At 39.1% G+C, this 27097-nt stretch overlaps 1 protein-coding gene and 1 pseudogene across 4 annotated transcripts; one reads left to right on the plus strand and one right to left on the minus strand.

Annotated features, from left to right (window-relative positions):
• Positions 1-251: 251 nt before the first annotated feature.
• On the plus strand, positions 252-26166 carry LOC125119203 (zinc finger protein 177-like). 4 transcript variants are annotated; one of them, XM_047766063.1, is made up of 9 exons: positions 252-1134; positions 4105-4222; positions 6851-6983; positions 12846-13221; positions 22014-22099; positions 22983-23109; positions 23542-23637; positions 24149-24231; positions 24748-26166. In XM_047766063.1, the coding sequence occupies exons 4-9, from the start codon at positions 13038-13040 to the stop codon at positions 25840-25842; spliced, it is 1671 nt and encodes a 556-aa protein (XP_047622019.1). In that variant the 5' UTR covers positions 252-1134; positions 4105-4222; positions 6851-6983; positions 12846-13037; the 3' UTR covers positions 25843-26166. The 4 variants fall into 4 exon arrangements, with proteins under 4 accessions (XP_047622019.1, XP_047622022.1, XP_047622021.1 ...); XM_047766066.1 differs by having other exon boundaries at positions 23545-23637; XM_047766065.1 differs by lacking the exon at positions 4105-4222.
• LOC125119218 (helicase POLQ-like) lies at positions 579-12698 on the minus strand (annotated as a pseudogene).
• Positions 26167-27097: the final 931 nt, after the last annotated feature.

Genomic DNA, 27097 nt, shown 5'->3' on the forward strand with positions numbered 1-27097 from the left:
TCAACTACCTCTCTATTTGAAAGCAACTGTTATTCACATAGGTGCCAACTGGAGAATAGCACTTGCCATCTGCCTCTAGAAGGATAGAATCATGAGTCACTACAACTGCTGTAAGGAGTTCAGGGTGGAGATCAGGAATGAGGTAATCTGTGTTCTGGGAAAAACTGGCAATACAGGTCTTCAGATAGATATTTTCAAGAGATTTATGAGCCCAATTCTTGCATCTCCTCATATCTAGAAAAGCACTAAAATCCTTCATGGTGATGTCTGCTTCATGTGACTAGCAGCAACCTTCTGCAAAATATGTGCTTGAAGGCATGTACCTCCTGCCTTCACCAAAATTACAGATATAAGGCCTTCCCTGCCCATCCCCTAGCTCTTTGGAGTGGTTTCTCAAAGCTATCTAAAAGCTGCCTCTCAGGCTATAGTCTCCCCCATCTCCCCACAGAATATAGTGCATGTAAGATGCACAGGCTATGGAGGAAAACAAACTACTGTACCGGTTCTGTGCCATAGCCCCCACTGGAGTCCAGATCCAGCCCCCCAACCCTTTTTCGTGGTAGGAAAAGAGCAGTTCTTCAGCCCCTCCTGGAAAAACTGCAGCCTTCAGCATCCCCCAGGTCCCGCCCCTTACGCAGTAGGCGGAGACTGGAACTGCGTGGGTGCGTTGGAGTATGCGCGTGCGCAGGCAGTAGCTGTCGCAAGGGCGCTCTTACCTGGGTCTGAGGCTGAAATATTCGGCACTTGGTGGTCAGTCCTCTGTGCGGTCAAGAGAGAGAGGACAAGACCAAAGGGGAGGCTCAAGTCAAGGGGTGAGCTGAACTGGCCACACGGGCCTCTCGCCTGACGCTCCTGGGCGGCTGCCCGTCAGCCGAGAGCTCTGGCTCGCTTGGCCGGCTTGGCTCCCTGGCGGCAGCTCTGGGAGGAGACGGGTCTGCCAGTATTTTTCTCCATCCTTTGTGCTCCCCTTTTAAAAAGCCTCCAGAGCAACCGCTGGGTCCTTGCCCCGGAAGGAAAAGAAAAAGCATTTCCGTCGTTCTCGTCAGTGACTCCGACCCTAACGGCCCCTTGTCCCCAAGTCCCGGGGAGCATTCGGTGGAATTGTCCCGGCTGATTGTCCGTTATTCAAGTTTGGTAAGTTGTATTCTGTTGGAAAGAGAAACCTTCGCGGGTTAATAGGGAGCACATGTGACTGATATCAATAACTGCATTCGTAAAACATTAAGTGTACCTCATCAGAGCCCTATAAAGCCTCAAAGCTTCAAAGGACAGGAGTCTCTGGTAAGGAAGACCATGCAGACTGAGTTGTGTTCGTACAGAAGTTGGAATTGAATTTACCGTGAGTAAAATGGGTTTTGACGGGTGGATTTTCCCTTCCAAGTAATCATCTTGAAGTTCCTATCTAAAGAAAATCTGTGGAGTCAATAAAAGGAACATTTTGATAAATGAGATTTTTTTCGTCTCATTTGTCTCTTGTCATTCATATTATGACGAAACATTTAATGGGAAATTGCAGATATTCACCTCACCCTTTACTCTTAAGCATGCATGTCCTAAGAATGAGGACAATCTCCTACTAAAAACACCTCAGTTGTCCATCGAGAAAGTCAAAATTTCTCTGGTTTGCCAAAAGTGTCTATGATTCTCGAGCTAGGACCCAAAGAAGATGTGTAAGATGCATTTTGGTTTTAGATCTCTTTTACCTAAAATACATTTATTTGCCTGTATTAAAAATTTCATTTTGGTTACTGCAAATTCCAGTTAAGTTATATTGTTAAATGTTGGCATTCTGATATGATATGGTTTTCCCATGCTTTTAATTAACTTCCCTATCTCATAAAGTGGATGTTGAGTCTAGAGCAGTACTGTCTAATAAAAATATAATGTGAAGTACAGATGTAATTTTAAATAATTTTAGTAGTCAGATATTTTTATAATAGATCTTATTTAACCCAATTTAGCTGTTATCAATATAAAACTATTAATAAAATTAATGACTAATGTAGTTAATATAAAATTATTAATGATAAATTTTACATTTCTTTTGTACTAAATTGATGGAATCTGCTGTGTATTTTACACTTAGGCACATCTCAATGTGGATGCTAAATTTTTGTTGGAAATTCTTGATCTGTATTTAGCTTTCATAAAATTTACTGTTGAAACTGTAGATTTCCAAACCTAGATTGCTCCATACTGAAAAGTTTTTTTAGTAACTGAACAATTTTATTTCTAAACTTAAGTTAATTAAAAGTAAATAAAATTAAGGAGTTCCCACTGTGGCTCAGCAGAAACAACCTGGACTGTTATCCATGAGGAAGCAGATTTGGTCCCTGGCCCCACTCAGTGGGTTAGAGGATCCCAAGTTGCAGTGAGCTGTGGTGTAGGTCGAAGACGAGGCTCGGATCTGGTGTGGCTGTGGTGTAGCCAGCAGCTGTACCTCCAATTTGACTCCTAGACTGGGAACCTCCATATACCACAGGTGTGGCCCTAAGAAAAGCAAAATAGAATAAAATAAAATAGAAATTTAAAAACATTTGCAGCTCTAAAAAAAATTTGGCCATTTTGTTATCCATGTGTTTTCTTTGTTGACATGACTGATCAACTTTCAAAGGCCCCACCTCTGAATACCTTATCATCACATAAAGGATTAGGTTTTTTCCTTCCCTCCTTGCTTCCTTCCTCACTTGCAGCATTTGGAAGTTCCCAGGCTAAGGATGGAATCTGACCCACAGCTGCAATACCAGATCTTTAACCTGATGCCACAGAGAGAACTCCCAGAGATTAGGTTTCAATATATGAATGGAGGTGGGGGCCACAAACATTCCATTGTAGCACCTGAGCATTGGTGTTGAAGTTTTAACTGGGGGCCAGTCATATAGACTTGCAGCACCTGCATGACTGACTTTCAGCCATTCAGCCTTCAGCCTGCATTCAGACTCTCAGGGCATGGAAAAACATGTTCACCACAAATCACAATATTGGCATAACTATCTGGTCAGACTGGTACTGTGTGGCTCAAGGCATCCAGCATACAAGAACACTCACCAGATGGGATATTCCATGGGATCAGAAGTCATTTCTCACAAACCTAGTCGAGTGTGAGTTCCAAATTCAGGCCTCTTTCAGGAAAGTGAGGATTTGAGAAACCCAGATTGCTAATTTAATCATTTCCTACACACCATTTCATGATCATTGTCCAGTCATTTTGGAGAATAACAATAAGCTCAGGAGTTTGGGCTTTGAGATAGAGTAACCTGCATTCACTACTTCCAAACTGGTGGTCTTGTGCCAGTTACTTTGCTTGTTTGAACATAGGTCACCTCTAATATTGAATGACAGTAATAATAACTATGTTGATAATCATACAAGCTTCTACTGTTTCTAGCACACAATGGGTACCCAGGATATTTGTGATGTTTTAGGATCCAGTGACCTTTGTGGTCACAGAATTTACAGTCAAACAACTTCCCTTGAAAATGAAGATCTGTTCATTGCACTGGCTTTATTTTTTCTTGGATAAAAGGCTTATAACTTTAAAAATGTTTACATAAGCTTGACCCTGGTCTTAGGGGAAAGATTGAGAGAGATACACAGAGAGACAGAGAGAGTGTGTGTTTGCATTTTAGTTTCATTTGAAAGTTGATTGGTTTGGGAGTTCCCCTCATGGCTCAATGGAAACAAATCTGACTAGTATCCATGAGGATGCAGGTTTGATTCCTGGCCTTACTCAGTGGGTTAAGGATACAGTGTTGCTGTGAGCTTTGGTGTAGGTCAAAGACATGGCTTGGATTTGGTGTTGCTATGGCTTTGGTGTAGGCCAGCGGCTACAGCTCCGATTCAACCCTTAGCCTGGAACCTCCATAAGCCATGGGTGCCGGCCTAAAAAGCTCCCCCCCCCCCAAAAAAAAAAAAAAGTTTACTGGTGTGATAAAGTTGTCATGAGCATTTTGTTCCCAAGTTTTACCTGACAGTTTGGTATCCCTGCAGTCAGTCTTGACCCTTACTTAGGGGTATTTATCATCCTTTGCATGTTCTTTTTACATCGGGCAGCTTTTTCTGATAGCAGGCCACCAGCTCTACAGATCTGGTCTGTTCTTGCAGGTGGGACAGAGAGGATACATGAAGAAAGTGAAGAGTTTTCCAAGTGAGGAAAAAGACAGATGTGGTTCTTTATGAGAAATATCAGTAATCCTTGAGAGCTATAGTCCATTTGGAAATGGTAAATAAGAAACTTTTGAAGATTTTTTTCCCCCTCAGAATGCCAAAGCCACTTAGTTTCTGAGGTTCCTTGGGTACTTCAAACCTCCCTTTCTCTTTAACTTTTCATTCACCTTCTGAAACTTCCCTTCGGACGCATGGCAGTAAGATCTGTCCCACTTTTTCTTTAAATTTTGCATTTGCATTAAGCTATTTATCCGTTTCCTTTCAACACTGAGTTCCTGGTTAGCTGCTTTCTGTTCACTGTCAGTCTCGACATTTAATACACTCTTATCTTGGTAAATCACCTACCAATTTCACCACAGCACTTTATCACACCTAACTTTCTAAGTCTAGCCAAACTTTCTAATACCTGTATTTTTATTTCCTTTTTGTTTTAAAATATATTTTAAGTCAACATTTGAATGTAAATACACATTGGCCTTCATTCTTAACACCTTTTCATCATTTATTTCTCTAAGAAAATAATTTTTTAAAAATCTTATTTCAGATCAGGAGATTTATCTTAATACCAAAATGTTAGCACCTGAACAGAATATTTTAGATGGGAAAAAACCCAATGTGGTGGAAATGGAAAGATTCACAATGTATAATTCCTTGCCTTCCACACTAGTGGAAGATTAGCAATTCCATAAAATAGAAAAGCAGCACAATGACCTTGACAGAATTTGAGGCAAGTGTCACTCACCTGTTTTTCATAGTCTCTGAACATCATGAATTTGGCAATCACTTTAAACACTCCTCACAATGTATTTTTTCACACAGAGTTCACTCAGCTAGTATTCCTGTATATGTAATTCAGATGAAGTTTTTTTTTTTTTTTCTTTTTAGGGTTGCCTCAGCAGCATATGGAGGTTCCCAGGCTAGGGGTCGATTGGAGCTGTAGCTGCCAACCTATACCATAGCCATGGCAACGTGGGATGCAAGCCATGTCTGAGGCCTACCCCACAGCTCACGGCAATGCCTGATCCTTAACCCACTGAGCAAGGCCAGGGATTGAACCTGAGTCCTCATGGATGCTAGTCAGATTTGTTTCCACTGAACCATGACAGGAACTCCCAAGTGAAGTTTTTAATAAATAATTTCATCTTGATGAATTATCAGCTGAACTCTATATAAGAATCTCTGTGAAAGTAAAGAAAACAACAAACTTTCTACCAGAATGATAACTTCATTCGTCCTGAAACCACTCAGGTCTGGAATCCATGCATTGCAATGAAAATAGAAGAGAAAAAAATGAAAAACTTCAATCACATTGATTTGTTTCTCGTATAGAAAAACAATTTAAGACAGAGGGGGAAATCTATGAATGTAGTAAGAAAGCTGAAAACTTTGACAAGTTATCGTTAATCTCTTCATCAACAGATGAGAAACTATGTTAGAGAAAAATTGTTCAATTTTAATCACTGTGAAGAAGTCTTGAGTGAACATTCCTGTCTTAACACTCATAAGAAAACTTATATTAGATAGAAAGATGGTGAGTGTAAACCGTGTGAAAAAGCCTTCACAAAGAACTCTACTCTTAATCTGCACAAGAAAACCCATACTTGAGAGAAACCTGAGTGTAATCAGTGTGAAAAAGCCTTCAGCAAAAATTTACATCTGGTTCACAAAAAAATTAACACTCAAGAAAAACCTTATAAATGCTCTGTGGGAAAAGCTTAACCTTCATCCTTGCACCTTAGGGGATGTATAAGAATTCATGGTGGAGAGAGGACATATACTTTTAAAGAACATGGAAAAACTTTTTCTCATTCTAGAAGCCTTTTTGTATTATGTGAACTCATGAGACAAATACCCTATGAATGTAAAGGATATGGGAAGATTTTTCACTCAGTCTTCACATGTTATTCAACATTTAAGAACTCACAGTGGGTTTATCCCTGTGTAATGTAAGAAATTTGAAGAAAACCTTTTCTTATTCCCCAGGCCTTGATAAACATAGAAGATTTTATTATAGAGAGAAACACGGTTTGTTTGTAAGGAGTGTAACATAGAGTTTCTCAAAACTTATAAATATTCACATGCAAATTCACCATATGAGTAATATGAGTGCAGAAAAACCATATGAGTAATGAGTGTGAGGAAGCCTCGACTGATTGTTCAGGTCTTATAAAACATAGAACTCACACTGGAGAAAATCCTTATGAATGTAAGTAATGTGGAAAAGCCTTTGCTAATTACCACACTGTTGAAAAGCCTTATTATAAGGAGTGTGGAAAGCATTAGTAGTTCATCTTGCTTTAAAAGTCACATGCAAACTCATCCTGGAGTAAAACTTTATAATTGTAAGCAAGGGGGAAGCTTTTATTTGGCCCTCATTTCTTTCTCAACATTTAAGAGTTCACAGTGTAGAAAGACATTTTGAGTGTAATGTGGGAAAGCCTTTAGATAATCCTTATACCTTTGTCAACTTAAAAGAAACATACTGGAGTTCCTGTTGTGGCTCAGTGTGTTAAGAACCTGACTGGTATCCATAGGATGCGGTTTGATCCCTGGCCTTGCTCACTGGGTTAAGGATCCAGCATTGCTGTAAGCTGTGGCATAGGTCGAAGATGCGGGTGGGATCTGGCATTGGTGTGGCTGTGGGCTGGCTTACTTCAGCTTCAGAAACTTCCATATGCCACAGGTGCAGTCCTAAAAGGAAGGAAAAAGAAAAAAGAATGAAACACATACTGGAGAGAAGCCATATAAATATAGGAAATATGGGAGAGCCTTCCCTATTTCATCAGACCTTGCAGCAAACATGAGAACTCACACTGGTAAGCAGCCTTCGAAATGTAAGGAATGTGGGAAATCTTTACCTGAATATCTTATGCAACATTTAAGAACTCACAATGAGGAAGGTGGGAAAACCTTTAATAATACTTCATGCCTTTCTGAATGTGTATGAATTCACACTTGAGAGAAGCTTATGCTTATAATGAAGGTGGGAAAGGCAATAAATTTCTCACACTTACTAAACTTGTACAAAGTAGTGGAAATAAGCTTATTGTAGGGGATGTGGAAGACTTGCTTTGCCTTAGACCTTAATATTCAGCTTTGATTTTACAGGTGTGAAAATCTTAGAAATATAAAAATGTAGGATTTTTCTGTTTTGTTTTTATTCTCTGAGAAAGTATGAAAGCACACATAATGAGAAATCCCACCATTGAGGGATATAAGAAAGCCTTTAATTGTTCTTTGACATTAGGAAATATGATTCACATTGGAGAAGAGCTATAAATTATAAATGTAGGGAATGTGTTAAAAGCTATGTTAAATTATTGTACATGAGGAAAGTCACACTGGAGAGATTCTATTTGAACATAAACAATTAGAACAAAAACAAGTAGAATGCCTTCAATAAATATCTTTTATATATTTTTATAAATAAATAAAAATCCTAAAATGAAAAACCTATGTTACAAAAAGTTTGTTTTGTTTTGTTTTGTTTGAGCCATGCCCAAGGCATGTGGAAGCACCCAAGCCAAGGGCTGAACCTGTGCCATAGCTGTGACTTGAGCCACTGCAGTGACAACACTGGATCCTTAACCTACTATGCCACCAGGAAACATCACAAAAGATTTTTAGATAAAACCTAAAGTGTAAAGAATTTGGGAAAGTTTTGGAGTACAAGTTTTCATTTAACTGCCTACAAGAAAACTGAATCTGGCAAAGAAAACCAAGTGGATTTTTATTTAAATGAGTTGCCTTTCTATGTGTGTTTTTTTTTTTTTTCCCCCCAAGGTGGATTCATATTTTTTTAAAAGACTAATAATGCTGACCATCTTTTCATAGGCTTGTCATCTATTTATCATTGATGATAGTATGTTCAAATGTCTTTTTTCTTGTTAGAATCTTTTGTTTGAGTTATTATTGAGTATTGTTGAGGTTTTTTTTTTTTTTCTTTAATGAATGGGTCTATTGAGGTATAATTGCCATACAATCAACTGCAGATATTTTAAGTGTACAATTTAAGGGGTTTTTCAATTTTTTTGTTTTGGTTTGGTTTGGTTTTGGCTGCTCTGGCAGAATATGGAAGTTCCCCAGTTGGGATCAAAATCCACGACTCAGCAGTGACCCTAGCTGCTGCAGAGACAATGCCAGATCCTTAACTTGCTGCACCATAGTGGGAACTCCTAAGTGTTTTTTTTTTTTTTTAAATGATGTAATTCTTTGTAGCCTGAAATACTTGCAAATGACTATTTATTTTTTAATTTAAAAGTATTTCAGTATTTTACAGGACAGGGAAACATAGCCATTATTTTGTAATAACTTAAATGGAGTATAATCTATAAAAATAGCAAGTCACAGAATTTCCTTGTGGTGCAGGGGGTTAAAGATCTGGTGTTGTCACTTCAGTGGCTCAGGTCACTGCTGTGGCTCAGGTTTGATCCCTAGCCCAGGAACTTCCACATGCTAAAGGTGCGGCCAAAAAAATAAAATACTCAATCACTGTGCTCTACAGCCAAAACTAATATAATATTGTAAATTGACTATGCTTCAACAAAAATTTTTTAAAATATTTAAATAAATTAAATATTTAAATATTAAAAAAAAACTTTAGGAAGTTCACTTGTGATGCAGCAGGCTAAGGATCCCACATTGCCAAAGCTACGGCACATGCTGCAAGTGCATCACAGGTTTGATCCCTGCCTGGGAACTTCCACATGCTGTTTTGTGACAACAAAACAAAACAAAACAAAACCCCACCAAAAGTTCATATTAGTATCACTCATTAGTTATCATACAGACTATAGGTATTTATTTGAAAATGCAACTTGACCATAGCCACATTTTATCCAACTCAGAGTTTTAATATAAAATGACAAAAATAATGAATATTTAAGAATAACTTTTATCTTCATGCACTTGAAAAATTACATTAACTTAGCCTCCAACTTTCTATAAACATGTTAAGCATGTAATTGTATAATTAAAAGGCAAAACCAACAGTATAAAGTTGAAGTTCTCTAGCCCAGTGGCTCTACAATTTTCCACACATCAGCATCACTTGGAGGGCTTATTAAAGCACATTGCCAGGTCCCATTCTGAGAGGTTTTGATTCATACTAGGTCTAGGGTTGCAGCCTGAGAATGTGCATTTCAGTAGATTTCCAGGTGATGCTAATGCTGCAGTATAGGAAGTGCACTTTGAGAAACACTACTTAGCTCAGTGAAAAGTACCACACATATTTATGCTTTAAATTTGTCATTAAGCCAGATTTACAAATAAAAACAGATTTTAAAAGTTGTTATTTACTGAAGTGCTTAGAAGCAATCTACATAATTACTGACAGCTATTATTAAAGTCTAATTTGGCATGTCCTTGACACAGAACATAACTGGTAAAACAAATGTTATTATTATCCCTTTTAAACAGATCAGGAACTTGGGCTCAGAGTGCAAATCTTGTGTTTAAGTGACCCAGCCAGAATTTCTACCTAAACTGACAAAACTCCAGCAGTTGAGAACCTACCAGCATACAAGGCACAGTGCTAGTTACCTAAGAAAAAGATGAATGAGATAGAGCCCTCTCCTCAGTGTACTCATTCTGGCAGAAGATGCAGATTAAACAAACAATAAGGTGCTTGAAGAAAAGCAGAGGGAAGAAAATTAACATCCACTTGAAGGGGTAATACACACCTTTAGCTCTTAAACTGCAAAGCTCACAATTTAGAATTTGTTAGACTTCTACTTTTCCAACCTGTCTCCTCTCTGAGATGAAAACTCATGTTTTCATGTGGTCCATAAGATACTAACTTGGGAGTTTCAGAAGTAATACTGACTTCTTTCCCTCAAGACATGAGTAGTCAAAGGAATTTCAACAACTAAGTTTTGGTAGCAAAGTAAAAGTAATACAGCCAAGGAAGTATTAGCTAAGAAAACTGAGGAGCAACCAGACAATCAGAGGGGGAAAAAACAAAAAACAAAAACCAAAACAAAACAGAAATAAAAAGTCAAGAAACAGATATTTCAGGAAGGATTTGGTTGGAGTTCCCTGGTAGCTCCAGCATTGCCACTGCTGTGGCTTGGGTTGCTGCTATGGTGTGGGTTTGATCCCTGGCCCAGGAAATTTCACATGCCATGGGGGCAGCCAAAAAAGGACCATGTCATCTGATGATGACTTAGTTGTTTTCTTAGCAACATTTATTTCTTCAAATAGGAGAGTCTTTTTAAGCTGTTTAGTCCTAGAAAGTATTGGTGTTTGGGCCTTGGCATTTCCAGTCATGGCCCTTTTTAGATGATCTTTAAGATTTTTTTTCTCTTATTCACATCTGAACTGGTGCTACTTTTAGAAGAGGATTTGTCAATTTGCTGGGGTTGCTCTATGCAGTTAATGGGCAGTTCCTCATTCACAGTCTTGTGAGGGGATGAGTTCCAGTCCCTCTCAGTGGATGCATCATCCAAATCATCTGAAGAGTTGTGCAAATTTTCAAAGAATAAAACTTGTCAAGAAGGTACATCATATAAAGATCAGCTTCAGGTTCAGCTTCATGCCCATTCAGGTTCTTTTCCTGTTCATCCATTTTTTGGGGGTATTTTTAATTCTCTTTTAAGAAAGCTTTTCTTTTCTTCTTATTTTTTTATTTTTTTTTTTGCCACACCCATGGCATGTGGAAGCTCCCAGGCCCAGGATTGAACCCATGCCACAGCAGTGACCCAAGCCACTGCAGTGACAATACTGGGTCCTTAAATCACTGCACCACAGAAGAACTTCTAATGAAGCTTTTGTTATTATTTTTTTTTTTGCATTTGTTAAGGTAAAACAGAAACAAATATTATCAATGAAATATTCATTTTAAATTGGTAAAAACAATTGTATTGATTTCCATCTATCATTCCTTATGAGGCTCATCTGTTTTTAATTCAGTAAAGTCACCTCTAGTAGTAGTATTGAGTGTGTTGTGTTTAATGCTTTCTGAACATAGATCATCAGTGGCATGGTCTGTAGCATGTTTCTATGTTCAGGAAATATATGTATAGTGGCTGCACCCATGGCCTATGGAATTTCCTGGGCCAAGGACTGAATCTGAGCTACAGCTGCAACCTACCTACCCCTTAGCTATAGCAACACCAGGTCTCTTAACCCACTGTGCCTGGCCAGGGACTGAACCTGCACCTACCTATGAAGCCACTGGAGCTGCTGCAGTTGGATTCTTAACCTACAGTGCCACTGCAGAAACTCCAAGTTGCATATACTTTTGTTCCAGGTCATCAACTTGAGCTTAAAAAAGAGTTTTCAACAAAGCTATCTATTGTAATCACCAAACACGTCCTCTTCACCGTCAGTATTCTAGACTGGCTGCATGTCCACAGTTTTCCACCACTGGCTCCCAGCCACTATCTCCTCTTCCTCCTCTTTCTCATCACCAGGCTTAAGCTCAGGTGTGGTGGGAGCAGCAAAAATGCTCTCTAAGCTTACAATTTAAGTTTTGATAACACACACATCTGTGAATCAATAATCAATTGTTTTCCTATATACCAGCAATGGAAAAATAGAATTTGAAATTAAAAACATGCCATGTGCATTAGCACAACAAAATATGTACAAGTTCTGTATGAGGAAAACTACAAGAGCAAGATCAAAGAACTAAATAATAGATACTTCACCTTCACAGGTAGATGAAATATCAATATGGTCAAGATGTCAGTTCTTCAACTTGGCTAATAGATTCAACCCAATCAAAATCCCAGCTACTGGAGTTCCCCTTGTGGCTTAATGGTAATGAACCCAACTAGTATCCATGAGGACACAGGTTCAGTCCCTGGCCTGCTCAGTGGGTTAAGGATCCCACGTTGCCAGAGCTGTGGTATAGGTCACAGACGTGGCTGGGATCCAGTATTGCTGTGCCTATGGCTGTAGCTCTGATTCCACCCCTAGCCTGGGAACTTCCATATGATGTGGATGAGACCCTAAAAAAGAAAAAGTAAATAGACCTATGTGTAGTTCCCATTGTGGCTCAGCGGGTTAAACTAGATCATTAACCCATTGTGCCACAGTGGGAATGCCCTCTTTGTTTGCTTGTTTGTTTCTGATAGCAGGATGTCCTTGTTTAAATAGAATCTGAACCAAAAAAAAAAAAAAAGACTGACTTATGGGGAGCTTATTCCGGTTAAGAAGAAGGGAGGGACAGTGACCCCACAAAAGAATCCATAATGGGTGAGAAGTGATGTTTGTGCTCCTTTTCCCTTTTTGTTGTTGCTTTTTAGGACCACATTTACGGGTACATGGAAGTTCACAAATTAGAAGTGTAATCAGAGCGGGCCTATGCCACAGCACAGCCAGATCCTTAAGCCACTGAGCGGGGCCAGGGATCCAACTGGCATCCTCATGGCTACTAGTCTGGTTAGTTACTACTGAGCCATGACAGGGACTCCCCTCCTTTTCCCTTTTGACTGCTCGTCCCCTTTCCAAAGTTTGGGTACCTCTACTTTTTCCTCTGGGAAGACCATATGGAGTCAAAGACCTAGGCTCAAGTACCAGCGGACCATTTTACTTAAATGTGTGATCAAAAGTAAATTACTTTACATGGCAAGCCTCTTTTGCTTAAAATAAATAAACTTGCCTGTGTTTCGCTTAACTCGGTGCCCGAGCTGCCCGGGCAATCCTCAGCCACTCTCTCTTGACCCGCCTTCCAGCCTTACCCTGGCGTGAGAGTTCTTCTCGAATGATCCAGAAGCCGGAGCCTCAGAACCCATCCCCCAAGGCTCTAGACCGGAAGCAGAGGCTCTCATCCGCGGGTTGTGTGATCTCTTCTGGAGCTGCAGCTTATCCTTTGGTGTCCAGTCCGGTCCAGGTTCCGACCGTGGGTCTGGGAGCACCGTTCCAGAATGAGGAAGGTCAAGGGTAAGGTTTCCTCTCGGGCTGCTCTAGGACCGCGACTACTGCCAGAGCTCTGTTGCCCTGGGCCTCCGGATGTCATCGTTTTTAACTACAAGCCCAGACACGTTCCATCCACCGCTACTGGGGCTTCTCCCGTCTACCTTCTACCGAGAGACTGCTTGTGCTCAGGAGGTCTGTACCGGAAAGAGACGTGTAAGGGGAGGATGCATCCGCAGGCTCTTTTCTCCATCACTGCCCTTCCTCAAGTCAGACTTTAATTTTCCATAAAAAATGCCCTTTCTTGTCCCTCATTTTCTTTCGTTAATGACATTTCTTGTACTCATAGGTTGACGGAGATCTCCCCACTCCCCTTTTTTTTTCCCTTTAAACCTGGATTACAGGTCATGATGTGTGAATGCTCCCTATCCCCCTGTTGATGAATGATTGAATCTTTTCCATCTGAACAGGCTTCTGCATGTTTCTTCATATTTCTGGACTTGGGATTTTAAAGTCGATTTTTACCCCTTAAGCTGTCGGGTCATGTGTAATACACCTAGATATTTCTAACTGCCCCCGGTTCTATTTTGAGCCTTCGGAGCGTATATTTTGTACCCAGCAAACTGCACACTTCTCTTAGTTTTCAAATAATCTACTTGAGATGCTTTTGCATTTTTACATACGGCCATATCCGTGAATGATGACAGGTTTGTTTATTCTTCCTTTACATTCTTCCAATCTATTATGTCTCCGCATCCTTGTCTGTCAATATACTGTCTGTCTCCCCAGTATACTGTACTGTCTGTCACATGATTTCTAGGAGACACTTTTGTCTTTTTCCTGTGTCTCAAAGGCCTCAGCTTGTCTCTAATAATAAAATATTTGCTCTATGTTTTTGATGCATTTTTAGGTTTAAAGACATTTCCTTCTATTTCTTTTCCTTGTTTACTAAGATGATGATGATGATGATGATGATGATGATGATGATGATTTTAGGGCCACACCCATAGCACATGGAATTTCCCAGACTAGGGATTGAATCCAAGGTGCAGCTGCCGGCCTACACCATAGGCACAGCAATGCCAGATCCAGCCTTCAAATTTGTAACCTTAATTTCATTTTGGTCAGAGAACATATCTTTATAGAAATTCTTTGAAAGATTTAAGACTAGCTTTATAGTATAGCAGTGGACCAGTTTTTGTAAACAGTCCATTTATGCTTGAAAAAAAATGTATTCTCTGTTTATTGAGTGTAGCATCTTTGTGTTTTAGTTGCAAGTTGTTCATTTTACTATTTAAATGCTGTTCTTTTTCCTCTGATCTATCCATTACTCAGAGTAGTATGTTAAAGTCTCTTACACTATTGGCAATTTGCCTGTTTCTACTTTAATTCTGTTAGCTTTTTGTATGAGACTAGGTTACTAGAGTACACAACTTAAGAATCTATATCTTCCTTATTAATTGAAACTTATGTATCTTAATGTAGTCACCTGTTATAGTGCCTTGTCTTAAAATGTGTGAAATTAAGTTAGCCAACAAACTATTTTGGTTAATACTTGCCTGGTACATTGTTTCCATTTTTGAGATGCGGTCTTTCTGTGTTTTGTTTTTTAATGCATTTTATGAAACAGCATGGAGCTAGAATTTATCTTAATCTAACATGGCAGTCTGTTTAAACTATAAAGTTCAGTCCATTTATTTGTACATTTATTGTGGTTATTGATAGAGATAGTTTCACCTTCTTACATTGTGCCTTTTCTTTTACCTGCCTTTTTTTTTTTTTTTTTGGCCTTTTTAGGGCTGAACCCTCAGCATATAGAGGTTCCCAGGCTAAGGGTCGGATCGCCGCTGGCCTATGCTACAGCAACAGCAATGCTGAATCTGAGCCTCATCTGTGACCTACACCACAGCTCATGGCACCGCCAGATCCTTAACCCACTGATTGAGGCCAGGGATTGAACCTGTGTCCTCACGGATACTAGTCAGATTTGTTTCCCCTGAGCCACAACAGGAACTCCTATTTTACCTGCTTTTATTATCTCTTTTCCCTACTTAATTTTCTTACCTTGGTAATAAGGTTTTTACTCATTACATTTTTTTTTTCTTCTAGCCTGTGTGTTAAACCCACTGTGTCCTTGAGTAGTTGCCCCAGCTATTTTATCATGCATACTTAAAGTCTAAAGCTAATCGGTATCTTTATTCTCTAATAGAAGAATACCAGGAGCATAAGACTTCAATCTCATCACTCCCAATTTATATATTTTTGTTATTCAGTATTAGCATTCTAGCTTGCTTTTCCACCTCACAAATCATACATTGCTATTATCATTTTATATCATCATAGTTTACTTAGCTTTACCCATTTTATTTTTGTTCACTTTCCCTAACTTTTCAGTCATACAAATGTCTATTTTTTGGAATACTGAGAATTTACTTTAGCGATGATTTCTAGATGGGTAAACTCTCTGGGGTCTTTCCTTTAAAAAGTCTTTATCTTACTCCCCTTCTTTTAAAAATTTAAGCTTTTCATGTGGAGAATTTCAAGCACACACAAAAGTAGTGAACATAATTGTAGTGAATTCTCATTTCTTCAACACTTAGCTTTGACAGCTATCAAAGATTGGTAAACCAATCTTGGATCATATAGGCCTGAGCTGTCTTAACATTAGCTGCATGTGGCTATTTATCTATAAGTTACAATTTAAATTAAATAACACTAGCCTATTTCATGTGGTCAATAGCCATATGTAACTGGTGGCTACTGAATTAGTGTAGTAATAGTGTTGAACAGTGCTAGTGGCCTAGTCACCTGCTTTTTCTTTTTTTCTGCAGTGTTTTTTTTTTTTTTTCTGTTTTGTTTTGTTTTGTTTTTTACAGCAAACTTCAAATATCATGCCCTTTCATTGGTACTTAATTATGTCTCTCTGGCTGGTACATAACCTTCACAGCATTTTTGTACCTGGCAAACTCCAAAGTTCCCTAGCTGTCTCCAGGATGTGGTTTGTTTGTAATAGGGTCCTCACATTGTTTTTTTTTTGAATATATACCTCTTAAGTTTCTGTTTTATCCCCTCCTCCTCCTTTTTCTGTTGTTTTTTTGTTGTTGTTGTTGTTTTTCAGCTTACTGTATTTTATTATATCTCCATTGACTTATTGGAGATATCAAGGCATTTGTCCTACATTATCGATTTGGGTGATTGCTGCTTCTTTATGTTATTCAACTCGTTTGTCTCTGTATTTCCTATTAAAAGAAGTCTAGAAGCTTGGTTCTATTCAGGGTTTGATTTCATAAATTCACCCTTGAACCTAAAGAAGATATTTTAACTACATTTAGAATTTGGGGTTGATAAGTTGCTTCTTTTTTCAGCACACTGAGGGTGTCATCCTAGTTTCTTCTGGCATCTACTTTTGCTCTTGAGAACTGAGATATCAATTTGTCTTTTCTTTTAAGGTGACCTGCTTTTTTTTTTTTTCTTCTTTTCTCCTGGTTACTTTTAAGATTGTGGGGGAAAAAAAAACTAAACACCAAAGAAGAAAATAAATCTAGGTGTGGATTTCATTTTATTCATTCAGCCTGAGATGTATTGTGCTTCCTGGACCCAAAGGTTGGTGTCTTTTACTAATTCTAGGAAATCCATAGCTAGTTTCTCATTAAATGATATGACAAATATCTAGTCTGGTAGTTAATCCTTGCATTGAATTTCTAATTTCAGTGAGTCCATTTTTCATTTCCAAAAATTTTGTTTCTTAAAACTGACCATTTCTAATATGTCTAACATGTCTTATTCCATATTCATCCAAGTTTCTCTTAAATTCTTTAAACCTATATTAAATATAGTCTTTTATATTCCATGTCCAAAAAGTCTAATATCTAAAGTATTGGTGCTTCCCGCCCCCCCCCCCGGCTGTTTGTGTTTTGGCTGCTTTCACTCATGGTACACTGTATATCTGTGACTTACATTTTTTATTAACTGTGACTTCCTCCAACTTCTAACAGAAATTTTTAGCATTATCACATACCCCCAAATTAATATTTCTCAAAATCAAGTCAGTGGTCTTTAGCCAGAGAACACCAGGGATACACATTAATCAAGTTGAGTTTCTTACTCATTGCAAAAAGGCAGAATGCACTCTATGGTGAGGGTGTGCAGTGAGAGGGTGTTAGGAAAGACTTATGAAATAATTTGATTTTGTATACATTAAACTTATATAATTTTATAAATCATTGCTACTTCAATAAAAATAAATTTTAAAATTATTTTTTAAAAAAGGGGAACATTGTTCTTAATAGACATATTAGCAAATTGGATGATGTGTTTAACAAAAAGTCACATATCATTTTAACATTCAGGAAAGTTGCTTTAAAGGGCATCCAGGATGAAAACTACTGACTCAGAAGCACAATGCATTTTGGAATTATGTCATTTCAAGGATCAAGAATTGCTTATACATGAATGTGATTTTTCAAACCATACTGCTATTCTGAGGGGCAGTGATATTTAAAATAAAATTGTAGTTTAATCCAACAGCATCTTTTTTTCCACTTTGGTAGAAAGAGCTATTTTTGAAGGCAAATTCTCTAGTTTTCTAATTTCTTTGTCATCGTTGGGCATTTTTTAAACTTTATTGATGTCTAGTTGACCTCTGTCACTTGAGAACCTAAAACTGTATAACTTAAAGGAATATATTTTAAGATGACAGATCTTTGTAAATTTAACTACAATGCCTTATATTTTAAAAAAATAAGGTAAGAACTGGGGCATGTATTAGATGATTTGGGGAGTGAATCCTGGCTTAGATGTTGTCAGGCAGTTCTGTGTTGGTTATCATAGTAAATCTTAGCGACAAAGGAGGAGAGCTAGACCAAGGCTAAAGTTATAATTGATAAACAAGCGGCAGTTACTCATATTAGCCAGAAAAGGGGGACGTTTGGTCATTTTTGAAGCCTAGATTTAATATTTTGTCCATGTTCAGGTAATCACAGAGCAGCCTTGCTTTTGTCTTAATATATCACGATCACAGAGTGACCTTGTGTACTGTTGATATTTTGGGTGTTTGGTGGGAAAAAACCCAAACATACCTGTGAGTTCCAGGCCAGCTCCTCACAACATCCAGGCCTACCTGAAAGTACCAGGCCAGCTCCTGTCAGGGGTTGCTTGTCTTTCTCTCTCTTTTTTAATATTCAACCAGGAATGCTTTTCTCTTTTCCACGATAATCTCATACCCTGTCTATTTTCAGTTTATCCCAGGTGTCTTTTTTTGCCATTTCTGGGGCCACTCCCGCAGCATATGGAGGTGCCCAGGCTAGGGGTCGAATCAGAGCTATATCCAATCTCCTGGGATAGGGGTACACCATGATGGAAGACACTATTAAAAAAAAAAGAATGTGTGTGTATATTCTGGATCACTTTGCTGTACAGCAGAAATTGGCACAACATTGTATATCAACTATAGTAATAATAATAATGAGACACACTGGCATTCTATGCCTCCTAAAGTGATGCACGGAGGACAAGCATCAGTTATGTAATATTTTATCCAAAAATGAACTTTGTGAATCTAATCATAAGAAAACAATGAATGAACCAAAACTTTTGGCCTGGACTCTCCAAACCTGGGAAAATGAAGAAAGGCTGAGGGACTTGTCCAGATTAAAGAAGATTAAATCTGGTTTTGATTAAATTTTAGTTTTGATCATTTTGTTTGTGTTAAAAAATATCCCATGTTCCTATGACACTGACATGTGTAGGAGGAAAGGGTAATGATGTCTGCAATTTCAAGTGGATTCCTCTCAGTATTATTTTTGATGAAACACACACCCACCCCTACAGACAGAGAAGAGAGAAAGCAAATGTGACAGAACTTTAACAATTGGTAAGAGTGTAAGGAACTTCATTTCATTTATACTATTTTTACAACTTTTGAGTTTGAAGTGTTTTCAAAATTAAAAGTTGAAAATAAACATCCCAATTAACTTTTCACCTGTTATTTTTGGAGCCATTGATTGTCACTGATGAAATCCATTAATTTCACTAGTGGTTGCAGAATGGTGACTTTTTGATTCTAGCATTTTCTTTGTAATAAATGAAGCTTCTGAACAACAAAAGACCCAGAATTGCCAAAGCAATCCTGAGAAACAAAAACCAAGCAGGGGGCATAACTTTCCCAGACTTCAAGAAATATTACAAAGCCACAGTCAATAAAACAGTGTGATACTGGTATCAAAACAGACAGACAGACCAATGGAACAGAATAGAGAACCCGGAAATAAACTCTGACACCTATGCTCAATTAATCTTTGACAAGGGAGGCAAGAACATAAAATGGGGAAAAGAACATCTATTCAGCAAGCATTGCTGGGAAACCTGGACAGCTGCATGCAAAGCAAAGAAACTAGAACACACCCTCACACCATGCACAAAAATAAACTCAAAATGGCTGAAAGACTTAAACATACGACAGGACACCATCAAACTCCTAGAAGAGAACATAGGCAAAACACTCTCTGACATCAACTTCATGAATATTTTCTCAGGTCAGTCTCCCAAAGCAATAAAAATAAGAGCAAACATAAACCCATGGGACCTAATCAAACTGACGAGCTTTTGCACAGCAAAGGAAACCCAAAAGACAACTTACAGAATGGGAGAAAATTGTTTCAAATGATGCAACCGACAAGGGCTTAATCTCTAGAATATATAAGCAACTTATACAACCCAACAGCAAAAAAGCCAATCAATCAATGGAAAAATGGGCAAAGGACCTGAATAGACATTTCTCCAAGGAAGATATACAGATGGCCAGCAAACACATGAAAAAATGCTCAACATCGCTGGTTATAAGAGAAATGCAAATCAAAACCACCACGAGATACCACCTCACACCAGTCAGAATGGCCATCATTCATAAATCCACAAATAACAAGTGCTGGAGGGGCTGTGGAGAAAAGGGAACCCTCCTGCACTGCTGGTGGGAATGTAAGCTGGTACAGCCACCATGGAGAACAGTTTGGAGATACCTTAGAAATCTATGCATAGAACTTCCATATGACCCCGCAATCCCACTCTTGGGCATCTATCCGGACAAAACTCTACTTAAAAGAGACACATGCACCCGCATGTTCACTGCAGCCCTATTCACAATAGCCAGGACATGGAAACAACCCAAATGTCCATCGACAGAGGATTGGATTCGGAAGAAGTGGTATATATACACAATGAAATACTACTCAGCCATGGAAAAGAATGACATAATGCCATTTGCAGCAACATGGATGGAACTAGAGAATCTCATCCTGAGTGAAATGAGCCAGAAAGACAAAGACAAATACCATATGATCTCACTTATAACTGGAGTCTAATATCCAGCACAAATGAACATCTCCTCAGAAAAGAAAATCATGGACTTGGAGAAAAGACTTGTGGCTGCCTGATGGGAGGGGGAGGGAGTGGGAGGGATCGGGAGCTTGGGCTTATCAGACACAACTTAGAATAGATTTACAAGGAGATCCTGCTGAGTAGCATTGAGAACTATGTCCAGATACTCATGTTGCAACAGAACAAAGGGTGGGGAAAAATATATACATTTAAGAGTAACTTGATCCCCATGCTGTACAATGGGAAAAAATAAATAAATAAATAAATGAAGCCTGTAAAATTTCTGTAACTCTCCTCTAAAGAACTTTCCCTTATCACAAGTATTTGGTAATCATAAAATATTATCCATAAAGGGGGGGGGGTGATAGTGTTAGATTCTTCTTATGAATCATCAGAATAACAAAATGATATCCTGGCTACTTCTGATAGTGACTATTGAAGGGTTTATTTTTTTTGGAGGGGAACAATATGGACTCATGGTTTTGTTTTACATTTGATATGTTTCAGTTGACTTCAGTCATTATTCTTTAGTGTTCCATCTTAAGCCAGTGGGAGCATTTTTAAGTTGTCTCCTGTGTCTTCTCAACACAACTCCATTAGTCTTTGGTAGGTTCTTTACTTTCTGATATAAGCTGTTCCTGATTCATCTTGAAACATTTCTTTTTCCATGCTGGACTTTAGCTATTTCCCAAATGAATCTTGGTTTCTTATACAAATGGCATTTAGAGGAGTTTTAACCCTAGAGGGCTCATTGCTCCTGAGTTGTTAATGAATCTAGGCATTGTTGGTGGTGTCAGTCTAGGAAAAAGTTTAAAAAACAAAGTAAGGAGTTCCTGTCGTGGCGCAGTGGTTAACGAATCCGACTAGGAACCATGAGGTTGCGGGTTCGGTCCCTGCCCTTGCTCAGTGGGTTAACGATCCGGCGTTGCCATGAGCTGTGGTGTAGGTTGCAGACGAGGCTCGGATCCCGCGTTGCTGTGGTTCTGGCGTAGGCCGGTGGCTACAGCTCCGATTCAACCCCTAGCCTGGGAACCTCCATATGCCGCGGGAGCGGCCCAAGAAATAGCAACAACAACAACAACAACAAAAAAGACAAAAGACAAAAAAAAAAAAAAACAACAAAGTAAGGGAGTTTCTGTCGTGGCTTAGTGGTTAACGAATCCGACTAGGAACCATGAGGTTGTGGGTTCAATCCCTGGCCTTGCTCAGTGGGTTAAGGATTCGGTGTTGCCGTCAGCTGTGAGTTGTCTGCCAGGTTGCAGACGAGGCTCGGATCCTGCATTGCTGTGGCTGTGGTGTAGGCCGACGGCTATAGCTCCGATTAGACCCCAAGCCTGGGAACTTCCATATGCCGCAGGAGCGGCCCTAGCAAAGCCAAAAAACAAACAAACAAAAAACCAAAACAAAACAAAAAAAGCAAAGTAAGTACATACCATATTCTCAATTCCTAATTGTTCTTAGGGAGATAAAATCTGTACTGTATTGCATGTATGTATGTGTACATTTGTGTGTGTCTGTGTGATTAATCTAAAGCTACTATGAGGAAGCTTCCAGGCCTGTTAAGTGTTAAACATCTCTCAGACCTAGACCCTCACAGCTTCTTCCTTTTTCAGTAGGTCTGTTTGCTCAGAACCCTGCCTGGCCAGGAAGGAGACACATCAGAAGAATGGCTGCAGGATTGCTGACAACCTGGTCACAGGTATGTGGGAAATTACTGTTTTTAAAAAAACCATTGTTCCTAAAGTATTCATTTCTTGCCCATGACCTACAGCTTCACAGCCTAATCAGGCTAGCCTCAGGCTTCACTCATTCTCTGGGCTTCTTTTTTTTTTTTTTTTTCTGTCTTTTTAGGGCCGCACTCATGGCATATGGAGGTTTCCAGGCTAGGGGTCTAACTGGAGCTGTAGCCACAGCAGCTGGCCTACGCCACCGCCACAGCAACTTGGGATCCGAGCCACATTTGCAACCTACACAACAGCCTGCTGCAACGCTGGATCCGTAACCCACTGAGCGAGACCAGGGATCGAACCCATGGTTCCTAGTTGGATTTGTTAACCACTGAGCCATGACAGGAACTCCCCTCTCTAGACTTCTTAGAATGGAAGAGAGAGAATGCCTTAGGCAAGGCTTTAACATTTGTTAATTTCCTTTTCAGATAATTTCCCAGGATGAAATTAGTTCCATATTCTGCTGAGTACCATGAGGGAAAATAAAGATTTTTCACTAGGAAAATCATTCATTCATTTTTCCAAGTATTCTTCTCATTCTGCAGTATGCTCCATCTGTACTGGATCTTGAATAAGACTGGAGGTCTTGCAACCTAGTTGTGGAAATAATAGTTTAGCTGTGTTAGAAAAGCTGCTAAAACCATGAACATGAATGAGATGGTTCAGGGAGTGGGAACAAAAGTGAAAAGTTACAAGAATTGAGCTTTGGTTAGATAATGAGAGGCCTCTTGAAGCATGTCTGAGCTTCTTACACATTGGGTCTCCTTCCCAAGTTCTATCAGCCTTACCCACCTTCTTTCTGATTCAGTTAAAGATGGTTCTTGTTTGAACCAGAATGTATACGTGATATTTTAGGATTCAGTGACCTTCGAGGAAGTGACAGTAGACTTCTCCCAGGAGGAATGGGCCTTGCTGGACCCTGCTCAGAAAATCCTGTACAGAGATGTGATGCTGGAGAACTTTAGGAACCTGGCCTCTCTGGGTAAGTTTGGCCTCATTCCTTCTTATCCATTTGTTCATGCACAAAATGGTTCTTCATTACATATCTTTTCTAGGAACCATGAAAAGAATGTTAATACATGGTAAACACAGAATGGATGGTACCTGCTCTTGTGAGGCAATCTTGAGGATTCCTATGAAAATGCACGGATTGTATTTTTCTCTTTCCTTAAAAAATGTAGGTAATTTGCAGATCTTGTGCTTGGAATTCAAGGGTCCAATCATGTGGGACAAGGAGTCTGGGTGTTTTTTTGGAGTCCTGCAAAAGAGCTATATTAATCTGATTGTTTTGCTGCTCCTAAAGTTGCACTTGCCTATCTTCAGAATCCTTGAAGACCAAAGTACTAGGATCAGTTTCCTGGAGAATTCTTGTCTTCTTAACAGTCTCCCCACATCATGTGTCTTTCCCCACAAGCAGGGTATCAACTCTGCAAGCACAGCCTGATCACTGAGGTGGAGCAGGAAGAGCGGAGGCCAGAGGGGAGAGGAATTCTCCAAGGTGCTGGCACAGGTTAGCCCCAGGCAGAAAGGGGTCACTGTGTGGAATAGCCCTAGCCTGCAAAGGGTGGTACCACTGGGGATGTCAGTTAGGGTGGGAAAACAAGACTGAGGCCATTACATGAGCTTTCCTTCTTTCGCCCTCTCTCCATTCATTTCATACTTGCATCTGGTCTCAGAGAAAGAACTATTTAAATTCCTCTTTCAATTTCACATGTCCTTGAACACTTTTTGTTCAGTTCTCTCTACTTGCTTTCCAGATAATATCTTCTCTCACTGTCTCAAGCCTCTGAATCCTAAGTAAAATACTGTACATTTCCACTGTTTGTTTCTATCACCGACATCTCCCAGAGCCAAGTTTGAAAATTAATTTCTGTGATCACTGGTTGCATCTTCTTTTTCACATTTTCCTTCTATATTTAGTATTATTTGAAAACAGATCCAAAGGGTGCCTGCCTCATTTTTTTTCTTTCAACTCTATTTTTCTCCCAGTAATTATAAAAATTTCCCCTATTCACTTTCAGACTGGGAAACTCAACTTAAATCAAAAGATGCAATTCTTATGCAGAGTGTTCCTGGGGAAAAAACTTCCAAGAGCATGAAAATGGTAAGCGTCACTGGATAGGATTTGTGGATTTTTAGAGAGGGATAACTCTGTGAATTTCAATGAATTAAAATAGCAACAGCTCCCAAACAAGGGGAGATACTTGAGGCAAGTGAAATTCACTCACCAGAAAGATGCCTCAGGAAATCCTTTATGAATCTCATAAAATTGCAGAAATCTCCAAACCTACCTCAACACTTGCTGCCTGGCAGAGAGTACCAAAAAGTAAACATTCACTTAAATATGATTCTACTATTAAGTATTTACTATAATTCACTCATGATTCACTCATCATTAGAAAAACTATACTTTAGATGAATACCCTGGGGCCTTGGAAAGAGTGTTCAGCTATTTCTACTTGAAAGAAGAGGGCGAAAAATATAGACACCCTGAAATGGTAAAAATGTTAGTCGTGATAGTGTCCTTCTTATATATGGCAGACTACACATGGGATTGAATTCTCATAACTGTAATAACAGTAAGAAAGCCTTTAGTCAGCACTTACTGTTTATTCTGTAGGTACCAGCTCAACCTCGTGAGAAACCCTTGGGATTTAATCACTGTGGAAAATTCTTCAGAAAGAACTGTCACCTTATTTGTACAAGATTTTGCAAGGGAGAGAAATGCTACAAATATAAGGAATATGGGCAAGACTTTGACCATTTCTCAACTCTTAGGAGTCATGTGAGTACTCACACTGGAGTAAACAATCTTGAATTTAGTGACTGTGGAATTACTTTCAATCAAGAGTCGTCCTTCAGGAAACACTTAACTCTCACAGGAGAGAAATCTTCTGCGTATAATCAATACCTTATGTCCTTCAGCTTACACTCTTCCTTTTTAGCACACGGACAAATACCTACTGGAGAGAAACTCTGTGAATACAGTGACTATGGAAAAAGATCTTCCCTTGGTGTCCAAAAAAAAATGTATACTGTGGAGGAAAGCTCAAAATCTAATGAACATGGGGAAGTTTTCACTGACCCTTTGTCCCTTCAGATATGTGTGAGACCTCACACTGGAGAGAAACCTTATGAATGTGGTGATTGTGGGAAAGCTTTTGTTTTTCAGTCTTCCCTTAAGAAACATGTGAGATCACACACTGGAGAGAAACCTTACAAGTGTAATCATTGTGGAAAATCCTTCAGCCAGAGCTCTCATCTCAATGTTCACAAAAGAACTCATACTGGAGAGAAACCCTATGATTGTAAAGAATGTGGCAAGGCTTTCACTGTTCCTTCATCCCTTCAGAAACATATGAGAACCCACACTGGAGAGAAACCCTATGAATGCAGTGACTGTGGGAAAGCCTTTATTGACCAGTCATCCCTTAAGAAACACAGACGATCTCACACTGGAGAGAAACCTTATGAGTGTAATCAATGTGGAAAGTCCTTCAGCACAGGCTCTTATCTTATTGTACACAAGAGAACTCACACTGGAGAGAAAACCTATGAGTGTAAAGAATGTGGGAAGGCCTTTAGGAATTCCTCTTGCTTAAGGGTACATATAAGAACTCACACAGGAGAGAAGCCCTATAAATGTATTCAGTGTGGAAAAGCATTCAGCACCAGCACTAACCTTATAATGCACAAACGAATACATACTGGGTAGAAACTCTTATGAATGAAATGACTATAAGATAGCTTTAAGGGGTGCTTCATACCTCACTCCTCCTTTTAGAGCTCGCTCTAGAGAGAAACCCTATTGTGACCAATGTAGAAAGCCTTCAGGTACAAATCTTGAGCTATGTTAAAAATGTTACGGTTCTGTGACTGTATTTATCAGTGAGTGTTTAATTCTTAAAGTGTGACAACTTGTTAACTGATGAGTATTAAAGGTTATCTAGCACTCCAAATTCCCCTTGATTTACATCACAAAAGTTTTGATATCAGAGTTCCCGTCATGGCTCAGTGGTTAATGAATCGGACTAGGAACCATGAGGTTGCAGGTTTGACCCCTGGCCTTGCTCAGTGGGTTAAGGATCTGGCGTTGCCATGAGCTGTGGTGTAGGTTACAGATGTGGCTCAGATCCTGTGTTGCTTTGGCTCTGGTGTAGGCCAGTGGCTACGGCTCCAATTTGACCCCTAGCCTGGGAACCTCTGTGTGCCGTGGGAGCGGCCCAAGAAATGGCAAAAAGACAAAAAAAAAAGTTTTGATACATAATATTTGTATTGTATATAAGTACTAAATCCGTCCATTTCTTATCGAGATGTCTTGGACTGAACTACAGGCGATTTAGAAATATATTTTTTAATGTGCAGACTCTGTGCATATTTTCGCTATCTTTTATAGATTTCTAATTTAATTGCCTTATGCACAGAATGCATGATCTTCATGATACAGATTCTATATGGTATACAGTCAAACAGAGACTTGCTATGTGGCCTAATACGTGAGATACAGGAAGTTGCTATCCCAGTATCCATTCCTCCCTTCCTTCTTTCAAATAGCAAAACCGAAATTGTGTTCAAGTTGGCAGTGGGAACAGTTTTTAAGAACTCATCTCCTAGCTTTCCTTGAAGCTGTGAGTGCCCATGAGCCCACAGTCCCAGCCAATGAGAAAGAGGCAGAGGTCACTGCTTATGCACTCTAAAGAATTCCATGGAAATGGAAACATCACATCTGGCATTTTCTCTTTACCACTTGCCCTTTATCTCTTCTTTTTTTTTCTAAAGAATAGACCAGTAAGATGACAGTCATAGACTACTGATCATATAATAGGGACATATGCTATTACTTGGCTATATACAAGCAACTATGGGTTGCTTACTTCTGGACTTCATGTAACATGAAAAATAAATTCCCAACTGGTTTAAACAACTCTTGTAAGAAGAGTCTCTTACAGTGGATTTCAGTCTCAACTGAT

The sequence above is a fragment of the Phacochoerus africanus genome, unplaced genomic scaffold, assembly GCF_016906955.1.
Source record: "Phacochoerus africanus isolate WHEZ1 unplaced genomic scaffold, ROS_Pafr_v1 Scaffold_18, whole genome shotgun sequence".
Classification (NCBI taxonomy): domain Eukaryota; kingdom Metazoa; phylum Chordata; class Mammalia; order Artiodactyla; family Suidae; genus Phacochoerus; species Phacochoerus africanus.

Excerpts from the sequence above, each read along its gene's own strand:
- LOC125119203 (XM_047766063.1), top strand. The coding sequence starts at position 13,038 with ATGAGGAAGGTCAAGGGTAAGGTTTCCTCTCGGGCTGCTCTAGGACCG. Across the intron at positions 22,100-22,982 it reads TGCTGACAACCTGGTCACAG|GATTCAGTGACCTTCGAGGA; the intron begins GTATGTGGGAAA and ends GTGATATTTTAG. Across the intron at positions 24,232-24,747 it reads CTTCCAAGAGCATGAAAATG|GTACCAGCTCAACCTCGTGA; the intron begins GTAAGCGTCACT and ends TTTATTCTGTAG.